This window comes from Lethenteron reissneri, chromosome 25, assembly GCF_015708825.2.
Source record: "Lethenteron reissneri isolate LAM-NWPU_2019-01 chromosome 25, ASM1570882v1, whole genome shotgun sequence".
NCBI lineage: Eukaryota > Metazoa > Chordata > Hyperoartia > Petromyzontiformes > Petromyzontidae > Lethenteron > Lethenteron reissneri.
Genome location: NC_083803.1, coordinates 680,270 through 707,651, shown reverse-complemented (window position 1 = coordinate 707,651; position 27,382 = coordinate 680,270). Strand labels below are relative to the sequence as shown.

The 27,382-nt window shown below is 46.5% G+C and overlaps 1 protein-coding gene across 1 annotated transcript in view; it reads right to left on the bottom strand.

Annotated features, from left to right (window-relative positions):
• The window catches only part of RAB15 (RAB15, member RAS oncogene family), an 84,594-nt gene that overhangs the window by 13,257 nt on the left and 43,955 nt on the right, over positions 1–27,382 (bottom strand). Inside the window, exons 2-4 of the mRNA XM_061558810.1 lie at positions 14,083–14,143; positions 2,261–2,321; positions 1,062–1,139 (exon numbers count right to left, since the gene is read on the bottom strand). Of these exons, the coding sequence (XP_061414794.1) occupies positions 1,062–1,139; positions 2,261–2,321; positions 14,083–14,143 (200 nt within the window). The remainder of the gene's footprint in view (positions 1–1,061; positions 1,140–2,260; positions 2,322–14,082; positions 14,144–27,382) is intronic.

Below are 27,382 nucleotides of genomic sequence, written 5' to 3'. Positions count from 1 at the left end.
AGAGCCAAATCCCTCGCAAGCACGTGAACACAGACAGACAGACAAAAATGACATTTATATATAAGAGAAGAGAGAAAAGAAGGAGATACATCTAAACAAATACGCAGTCGTGTTGGACCATGTGTGTGTTAGAAATGGTACGCCGTGATTTGTGCAATCATATACATTTTTCTCCAGCACCTGTATCATCATTATTATAAACATTTGAAACATCGCTGCACCAACCTAAAATTGACTGGACCAAGCCCATAGGTGACTACAGGGAGGCAGAAAATAACAAAACAGATGTTGCTGAGTACATTGGCAAATTGAATTCGCCTACAATCAATTAAATTATTCAGAATCCCAAACAGTAGGCATGTGACATTGTATAAACAGGGGGCCACACAAACACTCAATGGGCGGGGGGAAGGGAGGGCACGGCACAATCGAGGTTTGTTTTTACATTTTGTGCTGCCCCTTTCAACGTGTGCAGACAATGTGTGATGAAATCAAGCTTGCAAATTAACAAGGATACCGCAGCAGATCAGTCTGTGTGCGTGTGAGCAATTACAACATTTTCACTCTGCTGTACGAATTGAGAGGGGGGAGCAGCCTTCAGAAGGGGGGACTCTGCCACCCTCCGGTCCCGCGATGCCAGGGGCCCGATGTTGTCTTCACATGAAGCGAACTAGACCCAGTACATTACCTTGATACACGAGTGGTTGGCGGACCGATATATAACTGGACTCCAAATGTCTTTCTAGAGTACATTTTCAATTGATGTTCCATTGCTCTTTCAATGTCATTCATGAACGACTTTTAAGTTTGGTCATGTCATTATTTAATCAACTGTCGTGTAGCCCTCCAACAACCGACAATAGCCAAAGAAAGTAAATTATCACGTGGTCTACAACGCGTTTTCATGCTACAATTTATTAATGTTTCAGCTCGCTCACCAGTAAGCCAAGGAACAATTCTCACAGCCAAACTTAGCAATTAGATACGATGTTGAGGTATGTTGCACACCGTAATTGGTCCTTGAGTTAAACTATTTAAATACAATCGGTGCAGGTCCACACCTCATCCACATCGCCAGCCCACTTTGAGATATGCTGGAAGGAACGCTCGCTCGTGATGTCATACACCAAGAAGATGCCCTGGGGGAAACAACACACTTGTCACAATGGCATCAAATTCAAATGACAGCATGTAACACACATGTGCGTATGTTGAACTTGTTTCGCACCGTACGTAGCCAACCGCACTAATCGGAGGTGCGAGGGAAGTAAAAACATATACAAACATACATATATCACCGCTCTGTGTGCACACGCCCGTCATACCAAGCGCGTGTGTGCATCCATTCACTAAAAACATCTTTAAAGCATCCAAAAAGTAAGACTGAAATCGTGGAACTGCGTGGATGGGAAATTGAGCAAGTTGAACAAAGATGGCCACCACCCAGAAGCCACAGGGAACATTAAACCGTCTTTAACTCGCTGCCACAAATCTGTCTGTAATAGTTCTGGACGAAAAACAAATCCACTCCTTCCCGAGCACGCCATGTTGCAAAGCAGCACCAATGGCTCCTCACGTTTAATTAAGCCATGCTGATTGTCTTCTGTAAAAATAGTTCCTGCACCTCAAGAGCTATATATGTGTGTGTATTTAAAAAAGAAAACACTGGGATATGCATAACCTTTAACTTAAAAACATTTTCAGAACAAAACCACATTTTAACAAATTAATTATTGAAATTTGTAACATTCCGATTTAAAGCTTTCGTGACTGCAGGGATTCATCTTCTTGGTTCTTTCGGTAAAGTCACGTAGAAGGGAAGTAATAAAATAATAAAAATAAAACATAATAAAATTATTCTCACGACGTTTCAGCCACAACGCAAGTAGCCGTCCTCAGGTGAATAACCAGGTGTGTGTGTCAGACCTGGTTTTTACCTGAGGACGGCTGCTTGCGTTGTGAGAATAATTTTATTATGTTCTATTTTTATTATTTTATTACTTTCCTTCTACGTGACTTTACCGAAAGAACCAAGAAGTTGTAACATTCCATTCAAAAATGTTCTGTTCAATGTTTTTCTTCATTCCATTACACAGCCTGTTTAATGAATTTCAATTGATCTGCATTGTTCATTTTACTCCATTAAACGTTCCGTTCCCCATCCCCTGATCAATACAAAATTGTGAGTTCACCCACATTGAAGAAATTAATTCAATAGGCTTTCACTTGTTAAAGATGCACAGTAACAGAGTCATTTTACCTGTGCCCTGCGGTAATACTGTTTGGTGATTGTCTGGTACCTCTCCTGGCCTGCCGTATCCCTGCAATGGCACCAAAGAAAGACCATTAGACATTTTTCTTTAGAAACATGGCGGAGATGCTCACAGGTGCAATTTGTACTTTTATACTTCATATATTTTTATTTAAGTGACTTGTTTAGCTTTCCTATACTTTGCACTCCTATCATGTTTTTGTATTTTTGTTGTTGTAACTTTTTGACCCGCACCTACTGGACATCTGTGAATAAGAGCTTTATAGCTCATTGGATTCTTCCATTCTGAATAAATATTCTGATTCAATGAAACAACGTCTCGACTAAACATGACATGGATTGGTGATAAAATGACCATCAGCAACATCCAACATAAGCCTGTGTATGTGTTTATCTCAGAATGTGCTTGCGCGGACTTTCTCAATTTCGGCAAATGGTATTCCCACTGATGATCAAAATTTAGTGTCCATTTGGTCTTTATAGTTTTTCTGCCTCGGGTTCATGTACATTGTTGTACCTTGTGCGATAATGGACCCCTCACCACCCACACACGTGGGCATGTGGCGCACGTGGGCATGTGATGCACGTGGGCATGTGATACATGTGAAGTATTGGAAATGACGGCAGGAACTTCTTGACGGGTAACACACTTTTATTAAATCTTGACGTGTCACAATACAACGTGTGGTCTCTATTCTTCTGACTATATACTCCACTTAACTCGTGTAGACTCTATGCCCCTGGCTACACACAATGCACTTGACTCGTGTAGACCCTATGCCTCTGGCTACACACCATGCATTCGACTCGTGTAGACCCTATGCCTATGGATACACACCATGCATTCGACTTGTGTAGACCCTATGCCTATGGCTACACACCATGCATTCGACTCGTGTAGACCCTATGCCTATGGCTACACACCATGCATTCGACTCGTGTAGACCCTATGCCTATGGCTACACACAATGCATTCGCCTCTGGGTTACACAGAGTTCCGGTCCCGTTAGGACAGCGGGACTAGGTACCGCAGGGCCCTATCTCTTCATCCCCGTCTTCATTCTTCGCTGGTTACATACTGCCTTTACGCCTGTGTGCATCCCCTTTTATAGCCCCTGCTCACGGGAGACGGAGCTGATGCGGACGTCGACGTGAGCATCGCTCCTTAGTTAACCAATGACGACGCGCTATCTTTACAATCCGTTTTCCCCAGTGCGTGTTAACACTACTCAACCAATCACACCGCGCTGCCACCCGATCACTCCCTCTCAGCGCGTCACCGGCACACAGCCAATCAGCACCACGTAACCCACGACCCCGCGCTGACCCCTGATCCTCCACCGTCAGCGCGCGTCACCACATACACAGCCAATCACTACGCGCTGGCACACGATCCCTACCCCAGCGCGTATCACCACTACATCACCCCCTCCCACATAGCTCGCAGCCGGCCCGGCTGCTAACCAACAACACAACCCAACGTCAACGCAATAAAAAAAAACCCCACCCCCCAGTGTGCCCCGTAACGCAACAACAACAACACAACAGCAACACTTAATAAAGAAGCAATGTACAGCCCGACGAACAACACAATAAAAGCGAACTCCAGAAAACGAACGCGCCAAGTGTCCCTGTGACTAAACGCAGTGACGAGGCGCTCCGGCTGCCTCGACTCCTCACGTGGTAGGTCATAAAAAGTAGCGCGACCTAGCGCGAGTCCGTCTGGCCGGTCCGTCGTATGGGACTGGACGCTGACGACCGTCCGGTGGCTCCGGCAGCTCTAGACGGTGCGGATCGGGCCTGGAAAGACCGGCCCCGCAGCGCAGATCCGGCCGCCGGTGGTCGGCAGCTGTCAGTTCCGAGACACCTGGGAGCGGATCAGGCGGAGACATGTGAGGATCAGGCAAAGACATTTCCCCCTTAGGGTCGTCGGTCACGTCACATGCTCGGCCCTCACGACACAAGGGGAGGCCATATAGAGGCGAGAACGGTTTCAGTCGGGAGGGGTGGACGTACCAACGGCGCTTTCCCCATTTTATCTCAACGCACTGGGGGCGTGCAACCCGCACGACCTCCACGGGTCCCCGCCATGGCTTCAACAATTTAGGCGACGTAGCCAAAGGTGCCTGAGGGCAATGCAGCTAGGCCCTGTCACCTGGTTCCCAGTTGTGCACGGACACCTTCCGTGCACGCAACCGCTCGTTTGCAATTTGGCGAGCCCGCGAATTAAGCCGTGCGGCCTCCCTTGTCTCCGTCAGCTTATGAATATTAAATTTAATATGCTCTGCCAATTTCGAATTAGTTCGTGGTGCGGGCAGGCCCAGCTGCGTTTCCATGGGCGGGTCGGCTTCCCGACCGTACATCAGATAGAACGGGGAAAATCCCGTAGCCGCATGGGGGGCCATTCTATACGCGGCGAGGACCCCAGGGACCTGCAGGTCCCAATCAACATGTGCCTCACACACCTGCTGGCACAGCATAGAAGTCAATGTCCTGTGGAGTCTCTCCACCATCCCGTCCGTCTGCGGGTGGTACGGGGAGGTACGCACCTTCTTAGTACCCAACAGGTCGCACACCTCTTGCAGCAATTTACTTGAAAAATGTTTCCCTTGGTCGGTCAGCAAGCGTTCGGGAGCCCCCTTGTCCAGGACGTAGCCCTGGACAAAGGCGTCCGTCACAGCCGCCGCCGACTGGTTGGCGAGTGGCCACGCCATAGGCCACCGGGTAAAATATTCGACCCCCACCAACAGGTACTTATTACCCCTAGGCGTGACTGGAAAAGGCCCCAAAATATCGAGCGCAACGAGCTCGTTAGTGCGCGAGACCTGAATAGATTGCAGCGGTGGATTAGCTGCCACGGGCGGTGGTTTCCGTCTGGCGCACTCAACACATCCCTTCAGAATATTCGCCACGTCACTCCCCATCCCCGGCCAATAATAGTCACGCTGAAGCAGGGCAAGCGTTTTGTTTACTCCCAAATGCAAGAGGCGTTCGTGTGCGGCCAAGACAACTTTCCCCCTCACAGCAGAAGGCACCACAATCGCGTGCCGCCGGGACAAACTGTCCCATCTCATTAACAGGCCTTGCTTAAGTACGTAGGAGCCAGTCCGTTCCTGGTCCCCTTCGGAACCCCCCGTCCTGCGGCGCAATGCTAGCAGGGAGCTGTCCGCCATTTGGAGACGGCCCCACTCAATCAGCGACAGTGAGAGCAGCGAGTCCTGACCCCCTGGGGTAGCGGGAACATCCCCAATTGGTGTGCCCGCGGTCGCAACCAATGCCCCCACACCTTCCGTGACTGGCGGTTTACAGCGCGCCGATCCCGATAAGCACGCACATTTGTGACAAGGCAACAATCGCAACAGAGCATCGGCATTTGTGTGTCGCAACCCCTTACGGTATGTAGTCGTGAACTGATAGTCCTGGAGGACTTCCAACCACCGTGACAATTGGCCCGAGGGCTGGGCGACCCGCAATGAATACTGGAGCGCCGCGTGGTCCGTCCGGACCGTAAAGTGACGACCATAGAGATATGGTCTGAATTGTTGTACGAAAAAAACAATGGCAAGCAGCTCGCGACGGGTGACGCAGTAGCGCTGCTCTGCCGGCGACAACACCCTGCTACCATAGGCGACCACCCGTTCGACCCCCCCAACGACTTGGGACAGCACCCCCCCAATGCCCGTGTTGCTAGCATCCGTGTCTAGCAAGAAGGGACTCGCAAAGTCAGGATAGCGCAAGGGTGGGGCACCCACCAAGGCGTCCCGGAGGGAGCAGAATGCAGCCTCCTCCTCCGGTCATCATCGGAACTTCACTCCTTTCGCCGTTAGAGCGTGCAAGGGTTTTGCAATGGTGGCGAAGTGCTCAACGAATCGGCGATAATAAGAAGCAAAACCGATGAAACTGCACACGTCCGAAACTGACGTGGGCGTCGGCCATGAACTGACACAGTCCGTCTTCGCGGGATCGGTAGAAATCCCCGAAGAGTCGACAATGTGACCCAAGTATCTAACGGATTTACGAAGAAGGTGGCATTTGGCCGGTTTAAACTTTAATTTAGCCGATCGCATTCGCAAGAACACCCCTCTCAATCGCTGGAGGTGTTCCTCAAACGTTTTACTGAAAACAATGACATCGTCAAGGTAAATCAAGCACGTATCCCATTGCAAGCCCGACAAAACCAACTCCATAAGGCGCTGAAACGTCGCAGGAGAGGAGTGAAGTCCCATGGGTAACCGGTTAAACTGAAACAGGCCCCCTGGAGTCCGAAATGCTGTCTTAGGTTTAGACTCTTCGTCGAGTGGCAACTGCCAGAATCCGGATAATAAATCAAGAGTCGAAAAGTATCACGCACCGGACAATGCATCGAGGGACTCGTCCATCCTGGGGAGCGGATACGCGTCGGCCACAGAGATCTTATTCAGGCGGCGGAAATCTACGCAAAATCGCAAGGACCCGTCCTGCTTTTTAACGAGCACAATAGGTGCTCCCCAAGGACTGGAAGAAGGCGAAATAATGTCGGCTTCTAGCATATCGTTAATGGCCGACTGAACATGTTCCTTCTCAGCAGGACTCAGTCGGAAGGGATTTAGCCTGACCGGTGCCGCATCGCCCGTTTCAATGTGGTGGCGTAACAGATCCGTGCACCCAATGTCATACTTATGTTTACTGAACACATCCGAAAATTCTATCAGCAACCCGCGCAGCGCACCCAACTGTACCGCTGACAAATCGTCAGAGTCCGCGCACAACGAATCGACCCACTCGGATCAGCCTGCGCAACCAGCCGCTCTTCCGCAGGGACCCGTGCCGCGTGAGCTAGCATGGTGCCCTGCTGAATGACGGCCGGCCGCGACCCAGCGTTTAAAACCATCACAAACGGATCCCTGTCAGCCCCAACCAAAGTGTGAGCCACCGACAAATCGAGACCTCCAACAGCCCTATTAGAAGGACCCAAAAGCATGCCTTGATCCGAGGTCTCCCTCACCCATGGTTTCCGCAACCGGAGGGGAATTAACATTTGTGAACCCGGGGGCACGTGCACGGTCTGTGTTGCTAACGCTTGTATCGTAGCGCACGCCGTCCGAATTTCAGTAGGGTTCGTCAAAAATGAAATACGGCGACCCGATGGTAGTTCAATGCAACCCTGATCAATGAGAATTTTGATGGGCATTTTTGCCAAAAAATCAGTACCCAATAGACAAGGAACCGCCAGGGAGGATGAAACGAAAACGGGTCCCGACAATTTGATATCTCCAATGCAAATGGACGCCCTAATCTGACCGATAATGCCCAACGATCCCCCATTAGCGGCGTAAAATGGCACATCCACTGGAAGCAGCGGACGACATTGTACAGGGAGAATGTTGTAAATGAGGTCCGATATAATAGTCGCCGATGCCCCCGTGTCCACTAACACCCTGACCTCGACCCCATCAATAGATCCCGTAATGACGGATGAACCCGCTGAGGCAGCCACTATTCTGTGCCCCAACTCCGACCATTTAATGTCTCCCCGGTCCCGGCCGAACCCCCCTCGCCGAACCGAATCCCCGAACCCTAACTGGCTCTCCTCCGCCGCAACGCGACGGCCCATGCGTGTCGAGTATGCGGGCCGAGCATGTGAGGTGCCGCGACTTGCCGGGGTTTGTAGGGATGACTTGGGGCCTTGTTTGTCGTCCAGCCGAGGTCCCATGGCGCGCTGACGTGGGGCGCGGCAACCGGACGCCACGTGGCCCCGGAGGCCGCAGTTATAACACGTGATGAGGGTCGTCGGAGATCTCGGTTGCTCCAGCTTGCGGGCCGATCGCAGAGGCGAACGACCCCCCGACCTCCAGTCCCCCGGTCGTCCCGCGGTGAACGCCTCCTCTCGTGGGCTGACGACTTGGGGTTCGGTGACTACCGGGCCCGGAGCTGAGGCCACGGCAGCGTTGCAGACGACCCCCTGTTTACGTTGAAGGACCTCGTGCGCTTGTATACTTGTAGCGACCCGCAAGGAAGAAATATCGATCTCGTCGGCCGTGTTGATGGTGTTGTATACTAACCCTTCTTCCATAATTGAGATTAATAATATTTGATGATTTTTATATATTATCTTTTTACTTGTTTTTTTAATGAGTGAAACACACCAAGCGCAGCAAACTGCAAAACACCAGGTGTTGTTAAGTAATGAACCGGAGGAGGGCTAGGATGGCAGAATTTACAACGTTGCTTCAAGGGAAGATAAGGCCTGATGAACGGGCACATGTCACCCGTGCAGGCGGCAGAGACAGTGGGAGTGTCAGCCAGACATAGTTAAGGCAAAAGCCCAATCATCCTGCATGGTTTTAAAGTAACGTCAAAATTCGAAATTCAACAACAGAGTAGGCTAAATTATCGATCCTCGCGCTCGCTCAAACTGGAGACCAGGCTGCGAGCTACATCAATGAACCATTGCCCATTTGCTAATCCAATACTGAATGTTAATATTACCGAAGTCAAAACGAATTCTATGACCTCAGCACATGGGCAAATAATAGGGCAGTGTCGACTCAAAGGCAATGGAAGGAAACAGAGGCGCCTTTGTCTAAATCACAACCACAGAAAGCCAGGAATCATCACTGATTGTGTGTTCAGGAATTCCGAGCTAGTTAGAACACGTGCACAGGGGGGGAGCTGATGTAAACAACCCTGCGCGTCTGGATGTGAGGGGGCCTTTGACCTGAAAGTAAGAATAACACTCCCAGAGCAGAAGGTTGGATGACCACAGTGAGACGAGAATAAGAGTGGTGTATATCTCTCAAGGAGGCAGACCCAGCTGAACAACAAGGCTGCGGGGTCACCAGAAGTTCGCATTCGCCTAGTTAAGACAAAAAGCTCAATTATTCTGTATTGCTATTAAAGTAACGTTAAAGTCGGAATTTAACAACAGGGTAGGCTAAAGTTATCGATATTCACACCCACTCCAATTAAACCAGGCCACAAGTTACGCCTACTGAACCATCACCATTATTAAGTCAATATGAAATGTTATTTCCATACTTCAATACTTTCTATACAATTCGACCCGAAGCATATGACAATCAGAACCTTCCTAAGTCAAAATTGAATCGCACCCAGACAGGAGCGAATAGTCAATATAAGGTTGAAGAGGGAAGGAAATCAAGAGCACGGCGAACTGCAAACGTAAGCAAAAAGCCGGGAACAACACCAGCCCAGCAACAGCGAGTGGGGCTTCGACAGGCCATAAAGTAGAATAATAACTCCCGGGGTCAGGGGACACAAGAAGAAGCAGGCAGACAAAAACCAGAACTGACTCCAAGGTTCAACCGCCCTCACCTACTCAGGGGTGACGGAAATTAATGAGGCCTTGAATTAACGGCAGGCAACAACAACGGCGAGCAGAGATAGGGTGGGGCAAAGACTGCGGGCTATGGAATGCAACTTCGTGTCAGTAAAGCCCTGACAAACAAGTTAAAGACATCACAATACATAATATCGCACATAACATCAATGTTAACGCTATTCACCGTAAACTATATTCCGCTTATATAACCATCCAGGCACCAAGGAATACGAATTCCTAGGATCAAGAAACTTACCCCTTAACCTAAGATATCGGGAATAAATTAATAGTAATAAGTATATGCATGAAAGACAAAAGTAAAACTTATGGAAAAGCCAGGATAACGGGATGAATCACCACCAGGTCGAATATAAATACATAATAAAAAAAAAACAATGTTAAACCCAGGGTCGGAGAGAAAGGGAGATCCCGGCCGTCTTTGTATCCCCGCAGCGCGGGATAGGAGTGTGTGTACGCTCGGGGAAACACCTACACTTGGGTCGGGAACCACGATGGGAAACGACAGACCTTAGGTTACATACAGAATCATAACTGTGAAATAGTAAGGGACAAATGTTAACTTAAAACTTTTAACCATTTCTTTGTGCGCCGGGTCGGAGAGAGTGTTGCCCCCCCTCCAGGTTGTGCAACACGAACAAAGACGCCTATGAGACGATTTGTAACGTCTGTGTTTTGGGTTCATGAAGAAGGCCAGACAAGAGATAAATTGCACCCAGACAGAGAGACGACTTCGAGACAATTTGTAACATCTGGTTGTTTGCTCGTGGGTTTTATGGAGGGAGTTGACAACGGAATATACCGTCAGTGATGCACACAAGGACATACGGACACACACATGGACACACCTGCCTACGGACAGATCCTGACACAGCAAAAATCGGAAGCCCCGCCTTGTGGGCGGGATCCAGGGGGATTTTTCAGCATAAAGGAACGGATCCTGAACATTGGAAACCAGTGCGACGGGAGGGTCCACTCAGAAGCTCGACCGGGAGGGTCGACTCAGCAGGAGTGCGACGGGAGGGTCCACTCAGAAGCTCGACCGGGAGGGTCGACTCAGGAACGAGTGCGACCAGAGCGGGTCCACTCAGGAGTGCGACCAGAGAGTCGACTCAGGAGCGAGGGCGACCAGCGGGTCGACCCAGGAGCGAGCTCGACCGGGAGGGTCGACTCAGGAGCGAGCTGCGACCAGCGGGTCGGCTCGACTCATCTTCAGCTCGTCAATCTCTGCTGCCGCCGGAGATCTCCGCTGCCGCCGGTGGTGAGCGTCGCGACTTGGCGACGATCCAGCGCTGCACGCTACGAGCGAGTTGTGGGCGCCACCTACCGACCGGGTTCCGAACTGCGACAGCGTATCAACAGCCATCCGAGCAATTCACCACGGTGACAGGGGAGCGCCTGATACGTATGACGCGCACCGCCCCCTCACCACACGACCACCAGGCGTCTGCTTGACATAAAGAATCGACTCCGAACACTGACTATTCAAGACAACTCTTACCACTCAAACACTCGAACCCATAAGTCATCCGTGGCTGGGAAGGCATCACAACGAGACCGAGTGGTGGCCATCCGTCGTATAAGAGTATTCTTAATTTTTATCTTTAATATTTAGTGGGCTGTACTCTTAATCGCATAAATTCCCAACAGATCCATCAATACGAACTGATTCTTGGCACCTCCTTCCGCCGAGCCACGCTCACGTGGGGAGTGGTGGCCCACCGGATCCTTATCAGGTGATCTGGTCCCCAATTAGTAAACTTGGTATAAGATAACGATCTTCGGAAAAGGAGCACCGTCGCAGGCCCTTACTCCGAGCCGTTCTGCTGTCAGATAACCTGCCGATGTATCTGTTGAGATTGGTGCCTTTAAGAATAGTAACTGTTTTGATTGTGTTTTTTTTTTTTCGCCGTATAATCTTTCAAGTATCCTTCAGTCATAATCGCCGCACGTACTCGCATCCTCTACAGAATATTCAACTGTCCCGTGACCCAAGGTGTTAACAACGTGATAAGGGTTGCGTATGATCAATAAGGAGTGCGGTACTGCGTGAACAATATTGAGTATAATCATTCATTAACGTTAAGGTTTTCTTAGCATAGTATTTGCATGTTTTAACGACTCTCTCTCTCACTAACAACCATCGCGTTATGCGGGATCCATGTGCAGTTGTCAAAGTGAAATCAGACAATCGTTGATGATACTGTATTGATGCCGTATTGACGTTCCGGGATTGAGAGTTCGCATACTATATCATAGTTAAGGTTGAATTAGTAATAAATTGATCAATACAGAAGTGGTTGTGTGATTCTTTCCTGAAATCTATGCATAAGATCTGCTTCTGCGTTGAGATTTGAACTTGGTGACCTTAATAAACACACTAATACATACTCAGTAAATGTTAAAGCGATAACGGGGTGAACCGGGGTCTGGTTATCATAACGACTTGCGTTATCATAATTACACCCACTCGCATAATTAATACGATTACCTCTCGAATTGGCATAATTAAAATGTGCGTAATTACATAATTAACATATTTCCGGATAATTACACATTTGGCCAAATTTCATTAATTATTATTATTTCCACTGAATATTCATAACCCACACATACAACATAATAATTTCACCCACGCACGCATACAACATAACAAATTTTCATACCCAACATATACAACAATGGGGACCCCCAGGTCCTGCGCCAACTTGAGCAGTTGCTCCAAAACCATCGCATCTTGGCCCTCCTCGTCCATACGAGGGAACGCGGCGTCGGCGAGAGCCAGCAACGCCGTGCGATAGGCGAGCACGGTCTACGTGTCCGCCTTCCGCCTTCCGCCTTGCATAAAAATGATGGCGACACGCCGAGGGAGGACCGTAGACCTTGGCCATGAGAGCCAGCGCATCCTTGAGCGTGGAGCGGTCCGACCTGCGTGCGGACGTGAAGGCCGCGAGCGCGTTGTCGTCCAGCATGGCAGGCAGTGCCCGCAGCGCCGTAGCGTCGGACCAGGCGGACATCTCCTGATGCGCCAAAAACCTGCGCTGAAATTGGCCCCAGTCCCCGCCTTCCGCCTTGAAGGCTGACAATGTGGGAAGGCGCTGTTGAAAGATGAAGTCGTCCTCCGCCTCGTGGTTCCTCTCCGCCGCCCCGTCGGTGTGTAAGATGGCGGCCCCAGTGGCGGGTGTCTGATGGCGGTCCGCAGCGCGCGTTGGTGACGTAAGCGGGCGCGCTTGGAGAACCGCTGCCACGTGGTGGTGTCCGTTCCCGCCAAAAGTCGGCGCAGATGAAATGGCGGGAATCGCTAAGTCATTTTGGCGGGAATCTGCGGGGCGACCCTGTAGAATGTCCGCCGCCGTCCCCGCTCCTCCCGACGAGCTGATCTCCGCCAGGATGGACGCGGCGGCGAGCAGCAACTCCGCCAGACGGGAGTGCGCCTCGCGGAGCACGGCATCGGTCCCCCGTCGCTCGTCCGGCGCCGTCGGCGGATCCTGCAGCATGGGCAATTCTTCGTCCTCACCCCCCGATGCCAGCTGGCCCGAGTCGTCAAGGTTGTCCCCGCGGTCAATCCCGTGGGTCCGACGGGTCTTCCTTGTATCCATGCTTGGAAGACCGTTTCACTTCTGACGCCAGTTGAAGTATTGGAAATGACGGCAGGAACTTCTTGACGGGTAACACACTTTTATTAAATCTTGACGTGTCACAATACAACGTGTGGTCTCTATTCTTCTGACTATACACTCCACTTAACTCGTGTAGACTCTATGCCCCTGGCTACACACAATGCACTTGACTCGTGTAGACCCTATGCCTCTGGCTACACACCATGCATTCGACTCGTGTAGACCCTATGCCTATGGATACACACCATGCATTCGACTCGTGTAGACCCTATGCCTATGGCTACACACCATGCATTCGACTCGTGTAGACCCTATGCCTATGGCTACACACCATGCATTCGACTCGTGTAGACCCTATGCCTATGGCTACACACAATGCATTCGCCTCTGGGTTACACAGAGTCCCGGTCCCGTTAGGACAGCGGGACTAGGTACCGCAGGGCCCTATCTCTTCATCCCCGTCTTCATTCTTCGCTGGTTACATACTGCCTTTACGCCTGTGTGCATCCCCTTTTATAGCCCCTGCTCACGGGAGACGGAGCTGATGCGGACGTCGACGTGAGCATCGCTCCTTAGTTAACCAATGACGACGCGCTATCTCTACGATCCGTTTTCCCCAGCGCGTGTTAACACTACTCAACCAATCACACCGCGCTGCCACCCGATCACTCCCTCTCAGCGCGTCACCGGCACACAGCCAATCAGCACCACGTAACCCACGACCCCGCGCTGACCCCTGATCCTCCACCGTCAGCGCGCGTCACCACATACACAGCCAATCACTACGCGCTGGCACACGATCCCTACCCCAGCGCGTATCACCACTACACATGCACGTGGCCGCCACTCACCAGATCTGTATTCTCACTTTAATCCCATCCACTTCTATCGTCTTCATCTTGAAGTCGATGCCTGGAATGAAACCATGCCAATATGGTCACCATCTTGATAGGAGGTTCTTGTTGCACACAACCATGATGGCAATAAATACGGTATGTACAGTGCAATGCATTTGCTAGAAAAATTAATTGCAGTGTACAGTCATGTTAAGGTATTAAAAGAGGATTTATTCACGCAAATCTGAGATAAAAATGCATTACGGTCCATTTTAAGTCATCTTGTTTAAAACCTCTTAGGTAAGGACCTCCCCAAACCGTGCAGGTCATTTGGGCCTTTTGACCAAACTCTACGCTAATAAATAGGTGTTCTTTAGACAGTGCTTAGCTAGTCATGGGATATCTTTGGCCAAACCTGTGTTAGTTACCAGAGTATAGAGTAATTCAAGAACTAGATTTCTATAAACAAAAGGAAGGAGCAGCAATGGGCTCTCTGTCTCCTGCGATTGAAAATCTGTACATGGTAGACTATGAAGCAAAATCAATAGCTTCAAGCATACTAAAACCCTCTGTTTGGTTTAGATATGTGGATGACACATTGGTGGTCTGGCCACACGGTAAAGAAACACTTAATGAATTCCTAAATCATCTCAACTCGCAAAACCCATCCATCCAGTTCATCATAGAAGTGGAGGTTGATAAAACTCTCCCATTTTTGCATATTCTGCTCGGGCGCAACCGAAACGGTAAAATAACAGCGTTTACTGAAAGAAAACGCACACTGACGCCTATCTGAATGCAGTCACATCATCACCCCACACAGAAATCCTCTCACAACAAGACGCTTCTCCTCCGCCTCTGATCTCTGCACCTGATTGGGTTCGGTGATGACGTTCTGCTCTATTTAAGACCGGAAGCAGGTGGATTGCTTCACTATTCTGGCAAATCGCCCCATGATGCTGGATGTAATTACCAGCGAAACATCATATTCAAATTGTAAATGTTATCGATTTACTCTCCAACACACCGGTGGACTGAAGTAGTAACTAATTGGCGTTTTGTTTAATCCCTTACTAATTGGCTGCGTCGGGTGGTGGAGAGTTACGACACATTTATACTTACTCGCTCTAACCCAAAAACCTTTATTATGAAGACACTCATACATCGGGCTAAGAAAGTGTTAGACGGTGAAAGTCTGAGGAGTGAGATTAAACATGTTAAAGAAGCGCTGCAATTGAACGATTACGATGATGCATAAATAAACAGGGCACTGAATGCCCAAACCAAATCAAATAGCACAAGCGTTGAAACTGAGCAAGCAATAAAAATTATAAAAAATACCATACATTGTGGGTCTAACTGATAAACTAGCCATATTTTTTTTTAAACAAAACATCCCAATAAGATTTTCAAGGTACATCAAACACGAAAACCAATATCTGGTAATAAAGATATATTACCAAAGTTATTAACATCAGGTGTGTACCAGATCAATTGCTCGTGTGGCAAACGAAATGTTGGTCAGACAGGACGAATGATCAGCATGAGACGATAAAACACGAAAGGAATATTAAAGTCCCAAATACAACTGTCAACAATGGTAGAGCACACGTGCCAACAAGGACACTCATTTGATTTTGATACTGTTGAAGTTTTGTGAAAAACGAGTTACTCCTGGCCAAGACTGATTAGAGAATATTTAGAAATTGAGAGAAATAAAAATAAATGTATCTGTTCTGATAGCTACAGGCTTAGTGCTGCTTGTAAGTGTCTTACCAAGTAATACACTGTTTAACTGCATGCCCGTAAAGGTCACCATAGGTCGATGGTGATGACTGTGAGCAACCAATTCTGGTCTCCAGGCCTCCAAATGCCGAGCACATCAACATCTCCTAACTTCACCACACACCTTTTAGGACTGATTCTTTGAGCTGCAGTGAACCAATAATTATGCTGATTAGATGTATTAATGTTTGATATGGCTGTTGTTCACAATTGCACCCAATAAAAAATTGTGCATGCGCGTTGTGCATGTACATTATGTATGCTCATTACCTTATTGTAGAGAGATATACACGGTGCGCGCAGTTAAGCGGGTGCAACTGAGGACGAACAGGTGTGCGCGTTGCAACATGAGGTTTGCACCAACAAACCTCCAGTAATTAAGGGGAGAAGCGGGTGCAAATAAGGGCGAGCTTGCGGGTACGTTGAGGCAGGAGGTTGGTGTCGGGGAGACGGGAGATGGGGGGTGATGATAAGGGATTAATGAGGGCAACAGGCGCTGTGCCGGCGGCGGCTTAAGGGGGAGCATGTAAGGACTCGGAATGAGGAGGGATATATAAGCGGGAGTGTGCGTGAGTGGAGGGGGGGTGCCCGGAAGCAAAGAGTGAAGACATCTCGCTGCTGCCGCTCAAGCCGTCAACGAAACCTCAACCCTCACACCGTCGCCGGGCGCATGTTGGCTGAACTCTCCGCCCAGGGGGTTCAGGTAAGGGCAGCGGTGCAGATGCAGAGTTCTAAGAGTCGCTGAGTGCGGAGTTGCTGTATGCAGAATTGCTGTGTGCAGAGTCGCTGAGTGCAGGATAGGTGAGGTGCAAAATAGATGAGAGCAGGGAGAAGTCAAGTGTATGTGACCATAAAGATAGATATAGGAGTGCCTACAAGTGGCGCGAGAACAGGAGTAATAAAGTGTAAGCAGGTGATTTGTTACTTCGTGTCGGTGTGAGTAATTTTTAAATACACTACACTATGAATTACCCAACCGTTAATGGTTACCCATAGTAATTTATATTCATACATTAACCCGCCTCCCCCTCTGGTCTTCGTACCTGATTGGCTCACAAGTGACATCACATTTATCCCTCTATTTAAGACCGAAACAGTATTTCTCCACAACTCTGGCTGTCACCTGATGATACTGGTTGTAATTACTGGCGAAACGTCATACTCGTATTGTAAATGTTGTGGGTTTACTCTCCAACACACCGGTGTGCTGAACTAGTAACGAATTAGCATATTCTGTTTACATGACCAGCCTTACTAATTGGCTGTGTCGGGTGGTGGCGGGTTTAACGATCTCACAGCAAATGCATTTTTATTATGGACGTATTTAGCATGAAAAGGGCAATTCATGATGTCACGAGAGTTAAGTACAGAATAATCAGAATCTTTATTTAGACTGGAGGAGGGTTATCCGATTATCTATTATCCTTTTCACAAAAACAGTCCCAGACCAAGTAGTACTAATCTCATATCTGCATTTCCCATAAATATGCTAAATTCCTCTTGATATGCAAATTATTTTGTCAAGGCGCCCTTCCCCCCTCCATCCCAGCTTAAATAGTCGCTCCAAGCCTGGAGTGTGTCATTCAGACTGTCTTCTCGACAGACCTGTTCTTCACCTGAGGACGGCTGCTTGCGTTGTGGCCGAAACGTCGTGAGAATTGTTTTATGTTTTATTTTTATTATTTTATTACTTCCCTTCTACTTGACTTTACCGAAAGAACCAAGAAGATGAATCCCTGCAGTCACGAAAGGTTTAAATCGAAACTTTGACATATATTAATCAAGATAACCCCTCTGGTCTTTCAAATAATAATAGACATATGACTATAACCCTGATGTACAATTCAGGTGTAGGCCAGGCCATTTCCACAAAGACGCAAGGTTATAATAGCTTGGTCACTTAGAGGGTTATGAATAGTTTTCAAAAATGTAATTAAATGGTATTGTATTGCTAATTATATCCCAATAGTGATATCAGCATATATCTGGATCATGCTGTGGTAAGATTGATCTAGTCATGTCATGAGTCCAAATCCTGGTTGGAGTTGACTTGACCCATTGATCTCTTTGGGCATTGATAAAATGAGTACCAATTCAGGCACATAGACAATTAAACAACCTTTTGGGGATTCGGCAGTCAGCAGCAGAGTATCACATTATGTCAAAATATAGTCCCAGAATAAAACAGCACAGCTATACCTTTGGAGTCTCTTGAAACGGGCATCGCTTACTCATTGCACTATAATGGTGGTGGGTTTCAGTTTAAATTTTCATGTATTAGATATAACCCTGTGAGCCATGTGGCTCTTGACTCGGGTGCAACCGCAACAAAACAAAAACATGAACAAGAAACATCTTAAAGTGACTATACGTAACAGAAAAATCCAGAAAAAAAAGCAAAGTCTTCCAGAAAAAACACCGTATTTAATAACAACCATAAGACAATTCAGATTAAAGTTATCAGGCTAACTCTGTACTACAACCAACAAACATTGCTCAACCAAAACCTTTTAAAAATCACCAAAATAAAGCTATAAAAACAATGTAACAGTGATAATAGGAACTGTGATTCAATTTTAAAATTAACGATATACATAACATGTACGACCAAACTTTGCAGTCATAACTGGCTGCATGAGTCACTCCATAACACCAGGAGTATCAGTAGCAGAATCAAAACATTTCAATACACCTTTAAGATCAGCACACTATAATCAAAACTCAAGGTCATACTTTGCAGCAGTCATCCGGAATGAAACAATTGATTTCAGGCCAATCTGAATAGCAGTGGCAGCTAGGGGTGTACAACTCCTCTAGAGCAGTTTTGAGTGAATATCTCACAGGTAGTGATCCAATTTGCAGTTTATTGGCGATAGCAGTTCCATACCCTGGGGGCATCAATATAAAATGCCCTTCCTCCAGTAGTTGTACGGCAATAAGGAATGTGAAGCTGGTAAATGAGCGATGATCTTAGGTTACATTTGTTTTTCGAAACAGTGAGAAGATCCACCAGATAGTCTGCTGATTTTTTTGTAAGTACATCGTGAATAAATAAGATCTGATGCACAAGCCGTCGATCATTAAGAGACATTAAGTTTGACCCAAAGTATAGATCGCAGTGGTGGATCCTATATGGGCAGTTCAATGCAAATCTTAAGGCCGAGTGATAAATTGAGTCAAGCTTCTTCTTGGTTCTTTCAGTAGAGTCACGTAGAAGGGAAGTAATAAAATAATAAAAATAAAACATAATAAAATCATTTTCACGACGTGTCGGCCACAACGCAAGCAGCCGTCCTCAGGTGAAGACCAGGTCTGTCGGGGAGACAGCGTCTGACGTCTGATGAATCCCTGCAGTCACGAAAGCTTTAAATCGAAATTTGAGTCAAGATTCTTCAGTATAGTATAGTACTGATGTATAGTGCTGATGGTGGCGGTGGTGATGATGATGCCCTTTCACCAAGAAAGCCTCACCCAGTCTCATGACTCTTTTTTTAGGAGGATTCTGCATTGGGTTGGATGTTTGGCCAATTAATATTTGGAATGTGCCAAATACCCAAACATACAAGCATATCATATTTGTAGATCAAGAGAGATAGCGATTCAATAATTCATTTCCGTACTGCTATCTCCTGGCCACCACGCAGCCCAAGCCAACAACACCTGGGAATCCCCATTTCCAGTACTGACAATACAATCCTATTTAGATTCTTAGATCAGGGTGGTTAGGAGATAGGCACTAGATGGTGGCCTGTCATGTCCTGGAAATCATGGATCAATGCATGAAAATTATCCGACGTATTTCTAAATATCAACCCTCCGTGATGGGCTGGGCCGAAATTAAGTGTTCGATCAAATTCACAAGATGCTCTTTGTGCAGGTATTGGTGCCAGTCTGAGACCACACATTCATTACGTTCACTCTCCAGAGAAGCTGAACATATTAGTCTTGACCAAGCTTATTTGTTAAAACAAAATATTCGTAATCCAAGCTTGAGGCTCATTTTATTGATATTACCTACATATATCTGAAGTTGACAATTCTCATCAGCATTATTATCTCTAAATATCAAAGGCTTTTTATCGAACAGATCTACAGCCAAAACAATTGACTGATCTTTAACTTTCTGAATTAGTCATGTGATGTTATTATAATAAAAGCAAAGTAATCATTCAGACGCTGCCTTTCCGACAGACGCTGTCTTTCCGACAGACCTGTTTCTTCACCTGAGGACGGCTGCTTGCGTTGTGGCCGAAACGTCGTGAGAATTGTATTTTATTATGTTTTATTTTTATTATTTTATTATTCCCTTCTATGTGACTTTACCGAAAGAACCAAGAAGAAGTTAAACATATTTCCGGACAAATCATTCCAGTCTGCACCTCAAACATGTGGAGAGTGGAAACCTAAGAGTAAGAGTATGTGGAGAGTGGCACATTCATCAGAGTTAATTTATGACCTTTGCTGAAGTAGATTTGCCATAATATATTACTGTAGTATTACAATCCTGTGCATTACATTTAGGGGCTCCATTGCTTACAGTCCACGGGCTTTGAGTAGATATTTCATTTTCTGGTTACCGCTTGAAATCTTTATTTTTTTGCAGCAAAAAACCCTACACAAAAGTATTGAAATAAAATCTCATATCTCACCTTTATTGGTAATATATAAAACATTTGTATGAGTAGAGTTTCATGACCTCAGGTGCTACCAATTTCTGTTCTGGCCCATGAACTATCAGCCCATATAAATAGACATATAAATCTCTTTTCCCATAACACTAGGAGTTCATAGCAGTCCACAGATGCTATGCTAGTAAACATTATCTTCACAAATCCATCTGTTGTATTCCCCATGCTGTGAACTGTGTAATGCCTTTGGCCTGTTGGCTGAAACATCCAACAGTATGTGTCCACATGTAAAACACGCCATTAAAAAAAATACATTCTAAGTATAACTTCAACAAATGCACAACAGATTTGTGCAGAGTGCACAGTTGCAGCTTAAGGAAGCCTTTTGTCCAAATTAGATTAAACTATTACCTTGAGACCAACTAATTGAATGAGGCAAAATTAAGTGAAAATATGTCACTGGAGATGTTGGTGACATGGCCCATCGGGAGCAGGTTCACTGCTCTTTGCAGAGGTTGGCAGTTCGGCTCTGGCAGGCTGTCCTGGTTAATGCCCCTGGTGTGTTAATAATATAATACTCACTGTCCGCTTCACAGTGTACGTTTACAGATCCTATGAAGTCGGTCAAAGCAGAGTAGGCCATTGTGTGCTGACATCAAAGTCCAAATTTGTATTATGTATTCCCCCATTTACTTGCAGTGATTGGGGAATCCATATACACTGTTGTGCTCTCCTGAAAAAAACTTTGCAGGAGCTTCTTGAAAGCGTCTTAACGTGGTGAGACTTTCCTGAATAAACATGTATAATAATAATGTAACAATAATAATATTTAACAAAAATATGTTTTAATGCATGGCATCTTGTGTGTAGAAATAGATTATTACAAACTCTATATATTTTTTATTATATAAATTGCTTCACTTAAACCCTGCAGCTGCTAGCGTCTCTGCTGTCACCACAGTGGCATAAAACATTGATGTTTGAATTAAATCCTGAACCATGACAATTCATCAACCAGAGGTGGGACAAAGTCATTGTTATGCAAGTCCAAGTCGAGTCTGAAGTCATCAAATTCATGACTCGAGTCTGACTCGAGTCCAAGTCACATGACTCGAGTCCACACCTCAGAGGTGGGACAAAGTCATTGTTATGCAAGTCCAAGTCGAGTCTGAAGTCATCAAATTCATGACTCGAGTCTGACTCGAGTCCAAGTCACATGACTCGAGTCCACACCTCAGAGGTGGGACGAAGTCATTGTTATGCAAGTCCAAGTCGAGTCTGAAGTCCTCAAATTCATGACTCGAGTCTGACTCGAGTCCAAGTCACATGACTCGAGTCCACACCTCAGAGGTGGGACAAAGTCATTGTTATGCAAGTCCAAGTCGAGTCTGAAGTCATCAAATTCATGACTCGAGTCTGACTCGAGTCCAAGTCACATGACTCGAGTCCACACCTCTGTCATCAACTGTCGAGGACTGTAAATCGTTAATGCCTCACGCCTGTGTAAGCAGACAGGCGGGTGAGCACAGCGTTGTAACATATTCATCCAAGAGAGGGCACCACTCATTCAACATTGTACACATTATTCGGTGATACTGCTTTCGTAGAAGCACACAACCACAACAAAACTTATTCACATTCGTCAATAACACTGTAGTCTTAGATAAATAGGCTATGTTTCGGGCAATAGGCGTTCTTCATGTACTAACTTTGCGATATTAAAATTTTGCCAATACTATAAGTTGATGTGGGTGTGGAAATAGAGGGCTAGACAGATAACGACAAGTCACAGAGGGGCTCAGGTGGAGAGATGAGAGCAATTAAATATCTGGCCATCATGGAGTACGGTACTTTAAAAGCAATGTACCACATTATACATATTAATGCGTATACCAGTGTCTATTAACCCACAGTTCAAGGGCTCGTGTGGCCTGTCTGCAAGCCTCCCCCACTCCACGTGGCCTCAATGCACACCTTGTCATGGACCAAGATTGTGGCAATGTCACCATCATTTATCCAGGTCAGGTAGACTAACAATTGCCACTGTGACCCTGGGTCAATTACAATATTGTGTCTGCAGTCGGTAGTGGGAAGCAAGCTTTCTTTGTGCATTCCGTATAGGCCTATTATATGTTTATACCATGGGCTGGTGTACCTTTGTGTCGGAGTGTCTCTCAAACACTGTGTTCATGCAGGATTGACTTTTCAAAAGGTTGTGCCATTTCAATGGAGCTCGATTGGGTGCACGCGAAGGCCAGTGCAGGACAGGCGCCATTCACCAGTTTACGCGATTCGTTTACATTTCAGAGATGAAAGCCTGAAGGAGGAAGTATTTGGAAGGAATTAAGTTGTGAAAGAATCCAAGAGGCAGAACAATAAAACAAGAATGAGGCGGCTTGACAACCAGAAGTAAAAGGGTGGGGGGGGGGGTGTTCAGTGAAATGAAGACCAAAACTCTAGATCAGACAGGGTGGAGGGAGTTATCGATCTGCCATTGGGCACAAGGCCTAGAGAGAGAGAGAGAAAAATGACCATAACAATGGAAGAGATCTTGTTTGAGAACTTTAAAAGTAAACTCATCGCAAGGATCCACTGATGTGCCACTCACCGACTCCCAGCTTCTGTCAAACCCATAAGTACATTTCAGAGTAATAACATCAGTCACTCTTGTCCCTTCCTTTCAAGAGAATACAATTGTTCAGCTCGGTTTGAGATGATATAACAGAACACAGGTGTATGCGCGATCTTGATGCATATTCATCAGTGCACGCAGAGCACTTGAAACAATGGTGCAAGTTTCCTAAACACCACCCCCCCCCCCCCCCAAGAGCCTTTGTCCACCCACAGCAGTAATGACATAGGAGCTCATCACAGTTACGTCAATTGGAAAGTCAAAAATGGGCGGTAAAGTGTGGTGCTCCCACTTCTTCCAAGGCGTCTGGCCAGCATGGGAAAGTAGGCCACGTGACGCTCTAGAGGGGCTTTCTAGGGCATCCTCTTGAGCAGTGTTCTTCATTGCAAGGCCCGCAGGCCACTGGCGGTTCTTGGTGGCCTTTAGTGCGGCCCATGACAATACACAAATGTCAAAACACCCCCATCATCATCATCGTGCTGCTGTCAACCCCCAATGGTTTAAAATGGTGTGGTGGCACTCATACTGATGATGCATTTTCGGTGAAAACCCCCTCCTCCCTTTGAAGTTTAGTGAAGAACATTGTTCCTTATCGATTTAAAGCTTTCGTGACTGCAGGGATTCATCTTCTTGGTTCTTTCGGTAAAGTCACGTAGAAGGGAAGTAATAGAATAATAAAACTAAAACATAATAAAATAATTTTCACGACGTTTCGGCTACAACGCAAGCAGCCGTCTTCAGGTGAAGAATGAGACCACTGCCAAGCTTGGAGATTATATATAAGCTGGGTTGGAGGTGGAAGAAGAGCGCCTTAACAAAAGAATGTGCATATCAAGAGGAATTGAGCATATTCATGGGAAATGCGTAGGAGGTGGGCGGGGGGGGGGGTTCAAAGTCATATTATGCCCATGCATTATGCAGGATTAGCAGCATCAAAGGGAGGGGGTAGGGGGTAGCATTAACAAAGGGAGGGAATGTTAATAGTATGTAGAAGCAATGAAACATGTCAATGGGAGAGCGGTGGAAGGAGACCCGCAGCAGAGCAAATAATGCATTCCCTGTGGAGAACACAAGATACACATTGACATGTTTCATTGCTTCTACATACTATTAACATTCCCTCCCTTTGTTAATGCTACCCCCCCCTCCCTTTGATACTGCTAATCCTGCATAATGCATGGGCATAATATGACTTTGAAACCCCCCCCCCCCCGCCCACCTCCTACGCATTTCCCATGAATATGCTCAATTCCTCTTGATATGCATATTCTTTTGTTAAGGCGCTCTTTTTCCACCTCCAACCCAGCTTATATATAAGCTCCAAGCTTGGCAGTGTCTCATTCTTCACCTGAAGACAGCTGCTTGCGTTGTAGCCGAAACGTCGTGAAAATTATTTTATTATGTTTTATTTTTATTATTTTATTACTTCCCTTCTACGTGACTTTACCGAAAGAACCAAGAAGATTGTTCCTTATTAGAAGCCCTTCTGCCGACAGTGGCATGAGCAATGCGATTGCAGGTCTGCGCCTTTACCTTTTATACACAGTGCCTGGCGTATCAGCAACACTGCAAGGTTTGCTGCAAGGGACATATTAATGCAATAAATTACAACAAAGACCTCGCCAGAAGTGCATTATTTGTTTAGTGCAAGGCAAACAGAAGGCAGACACGGACATTATTACTAGCAGTAAAGCACGTAGGGTGAGAACAGCCACGCGCACCCAAAGCCGCGTTTGTCCTGTGAGCGAATCCTCCAAAGCAGATTCGTTCGCTTTGGTCTCTTGCAGCTGCTCTCCGCTGCCAGACAGTTCAGCGGCTACCTTGGCACATTTTTTTTTAGGATCCAAAGGATGCCAATTGCTCCAGTTGTCTATGTTTTGTTGTCCCCAGGCCCCGCAAATGTACAGGCTATTTTGTTAATCCACTGCTGGATCAGGGCAGTCTCTACTACGGCCGTGTGGGTCGTGGGGGTGATATGACCACACTTTGCTGGTAAGTGCGGGTTGGTGACGGCAGGAAGCGTAGACGTTGGAGCACAGTGCAACACAACAATGCATTTTTGCTATGATAAGAGGCTGCTGTGGGGCTACACTATCAGCAAAGGGCAATTGGACGCATACGAGTCGCCCATTCAAGCACCACAATCTTGTATTTGTATAAAATGTATCAAATAAAATATGTCCTGCCGCTCCTGCTAATAATGAAATGAAGCGGTCCCAGTACAGTGGTAGTATTTGCTTCAAAGGCAGCTTTGAACATTTCCAGTTGTGCACGAAAACATTCGATTTATAAGCAGGCAGTGTGGTCGCAGGAGCCGGGCTAAAAATCAATAAATGTGTTTTAACGGCAGAAATTGGACTTAAAATTAATGGATTGGGAGGTGGCTGCTAGACCTCGGTACATCACTCATTATATTCGCACGCGCAGGTGATCGTTAGGCGTGTCGTGGTCAGGGAGTCCCTGTCTTTTGTCTTGTAGTTATTTTGTCCACTTCCAGCACATTGTATTGCTATACCGAGAGGTTCGTGACATGCTTTGAAGAAAATTTACGTTCATAATCAAGCGCGCTCATTTCTGTGGTTGATGATGTTGCATTGCACAGGATTTGCATAGCCTCTTGCTTTAATAGAATCATGTACGGTCATATATCGTATTATCAGCACCCTTATTACATGTGACTCCTGTCACCTGCGTTCAAACGCAATTTTTTGATGGTCACATGGACGGAATTTTAGGTTATCGTTGCGCACAATAGGATCCGCGATGTACATCCACTGCAGAGAAGATAAGCTCAACTCAATCTCATGCATTTATAAACTGATATAAAGACTCTGGCGTGACACTTTTAATCACTGTTTTTGAGTTGACCCTGTGCGTGTTTTAGCAGATATTGCGTCTCTTGCAAACATCTGTTTCTCCACGTAAAAAATGAAAGTACATTTTTTACACACACCCCATCTGTTGTGCATAACTTCAGCAAACTCTAGACTTGTTTTGACCCTATCTTTAGGATATGCAATATTAACGTCAAGGTTTTGGAATTCATGCATTTATATCGCTGGTAGCAGTACAGCTGCGTTAAAACTGGATTACTATGCTCATGTTTCTGTACACTGCCAAGTGTGAATAACTGAACCACACAGACATTCTACAAGAAGCAAAGGAAAATGTCATCGCAGTAGCAGAGGCATGTAACAGCGATAGATGGAGTCTCGTTTGACGTGCAACAAAATTGGTAAACTCTCAAGATGTTGAAGTTAAAAAAAGTTTAAACCTCGCTAATCTCAAACAAGCAATTGGCCGTTGTTCATGGCCACTGAGCCAATTGTGGAAATGTAATTCCTGTGGCAGGGACTCATCCGCAATGACATTGACACGGGGGTGCTGTGGTGAACACCTTTACACGTGTTGTGTGCTATTAAAAAGGGCCATTGCCCCAAAACATTGCCTATTATATATTTTTCTTCCTTTCAAGACCACACACACACACAGTGTGTTATTGACGATCGTGTTGAGGTTTGTTGTTGTTTGTACACCACTACCAGCGTAGCAGCAGCAGCGGTATTACCACACACTGCGTATTGCTGTTGTTGTTGTTGTGGGTACGTGTGATTATCTGGTGAAGCCGATAATCCGCGTTGTAACCTCTTTGGTAGGTATTTTAATCATTCTAGTCAACAGAAAAAATTCAATTTTTTTGTATAAACATCACAGTACAACGGGATTTTGTTTGTATTTTTATGCAGGTATTAAAAGGTACTGTAAACGTATATGGCGCCTTCAAAACAACAACAACAACAACATCCCTGGGTGCTATTTGCTGTCCTCAGCCTCAGTCTGCTTCCTAGGACATTGCCAGCAAAGGCCCATCTCCTCTGCCCGACCTCGTCTGTCCCAGATCTCCACTGTTTAAGGCTTCACCCGTTGTATCTGTTACTCACGTCCATCAACTACCACCAACCATCGGTCATCCTTCAACAGCCTTATCTGCCATCGCTACCATTCATCAACTACCAATTCATCCACTGTGAGGCTGCACAGGAGGTCGTCTCTCTCTTACCATGAAATGCGTTATTATCACTATCATTATGTCCGTGAATGAAAGTGCCATCAGCATTACCTAGAACTGCTTGGCTTACTCAGTTGCTCAGCTTCATGGTTGTGTCCCCATCGGAGTTCCAGCAAACCGACTGCATAATAAAGTAGGGAGACCAAAGACACAAGGCTGGGCACAGAAAAAATGACTCGGCCGGCTCTGAAGCCTGGGATG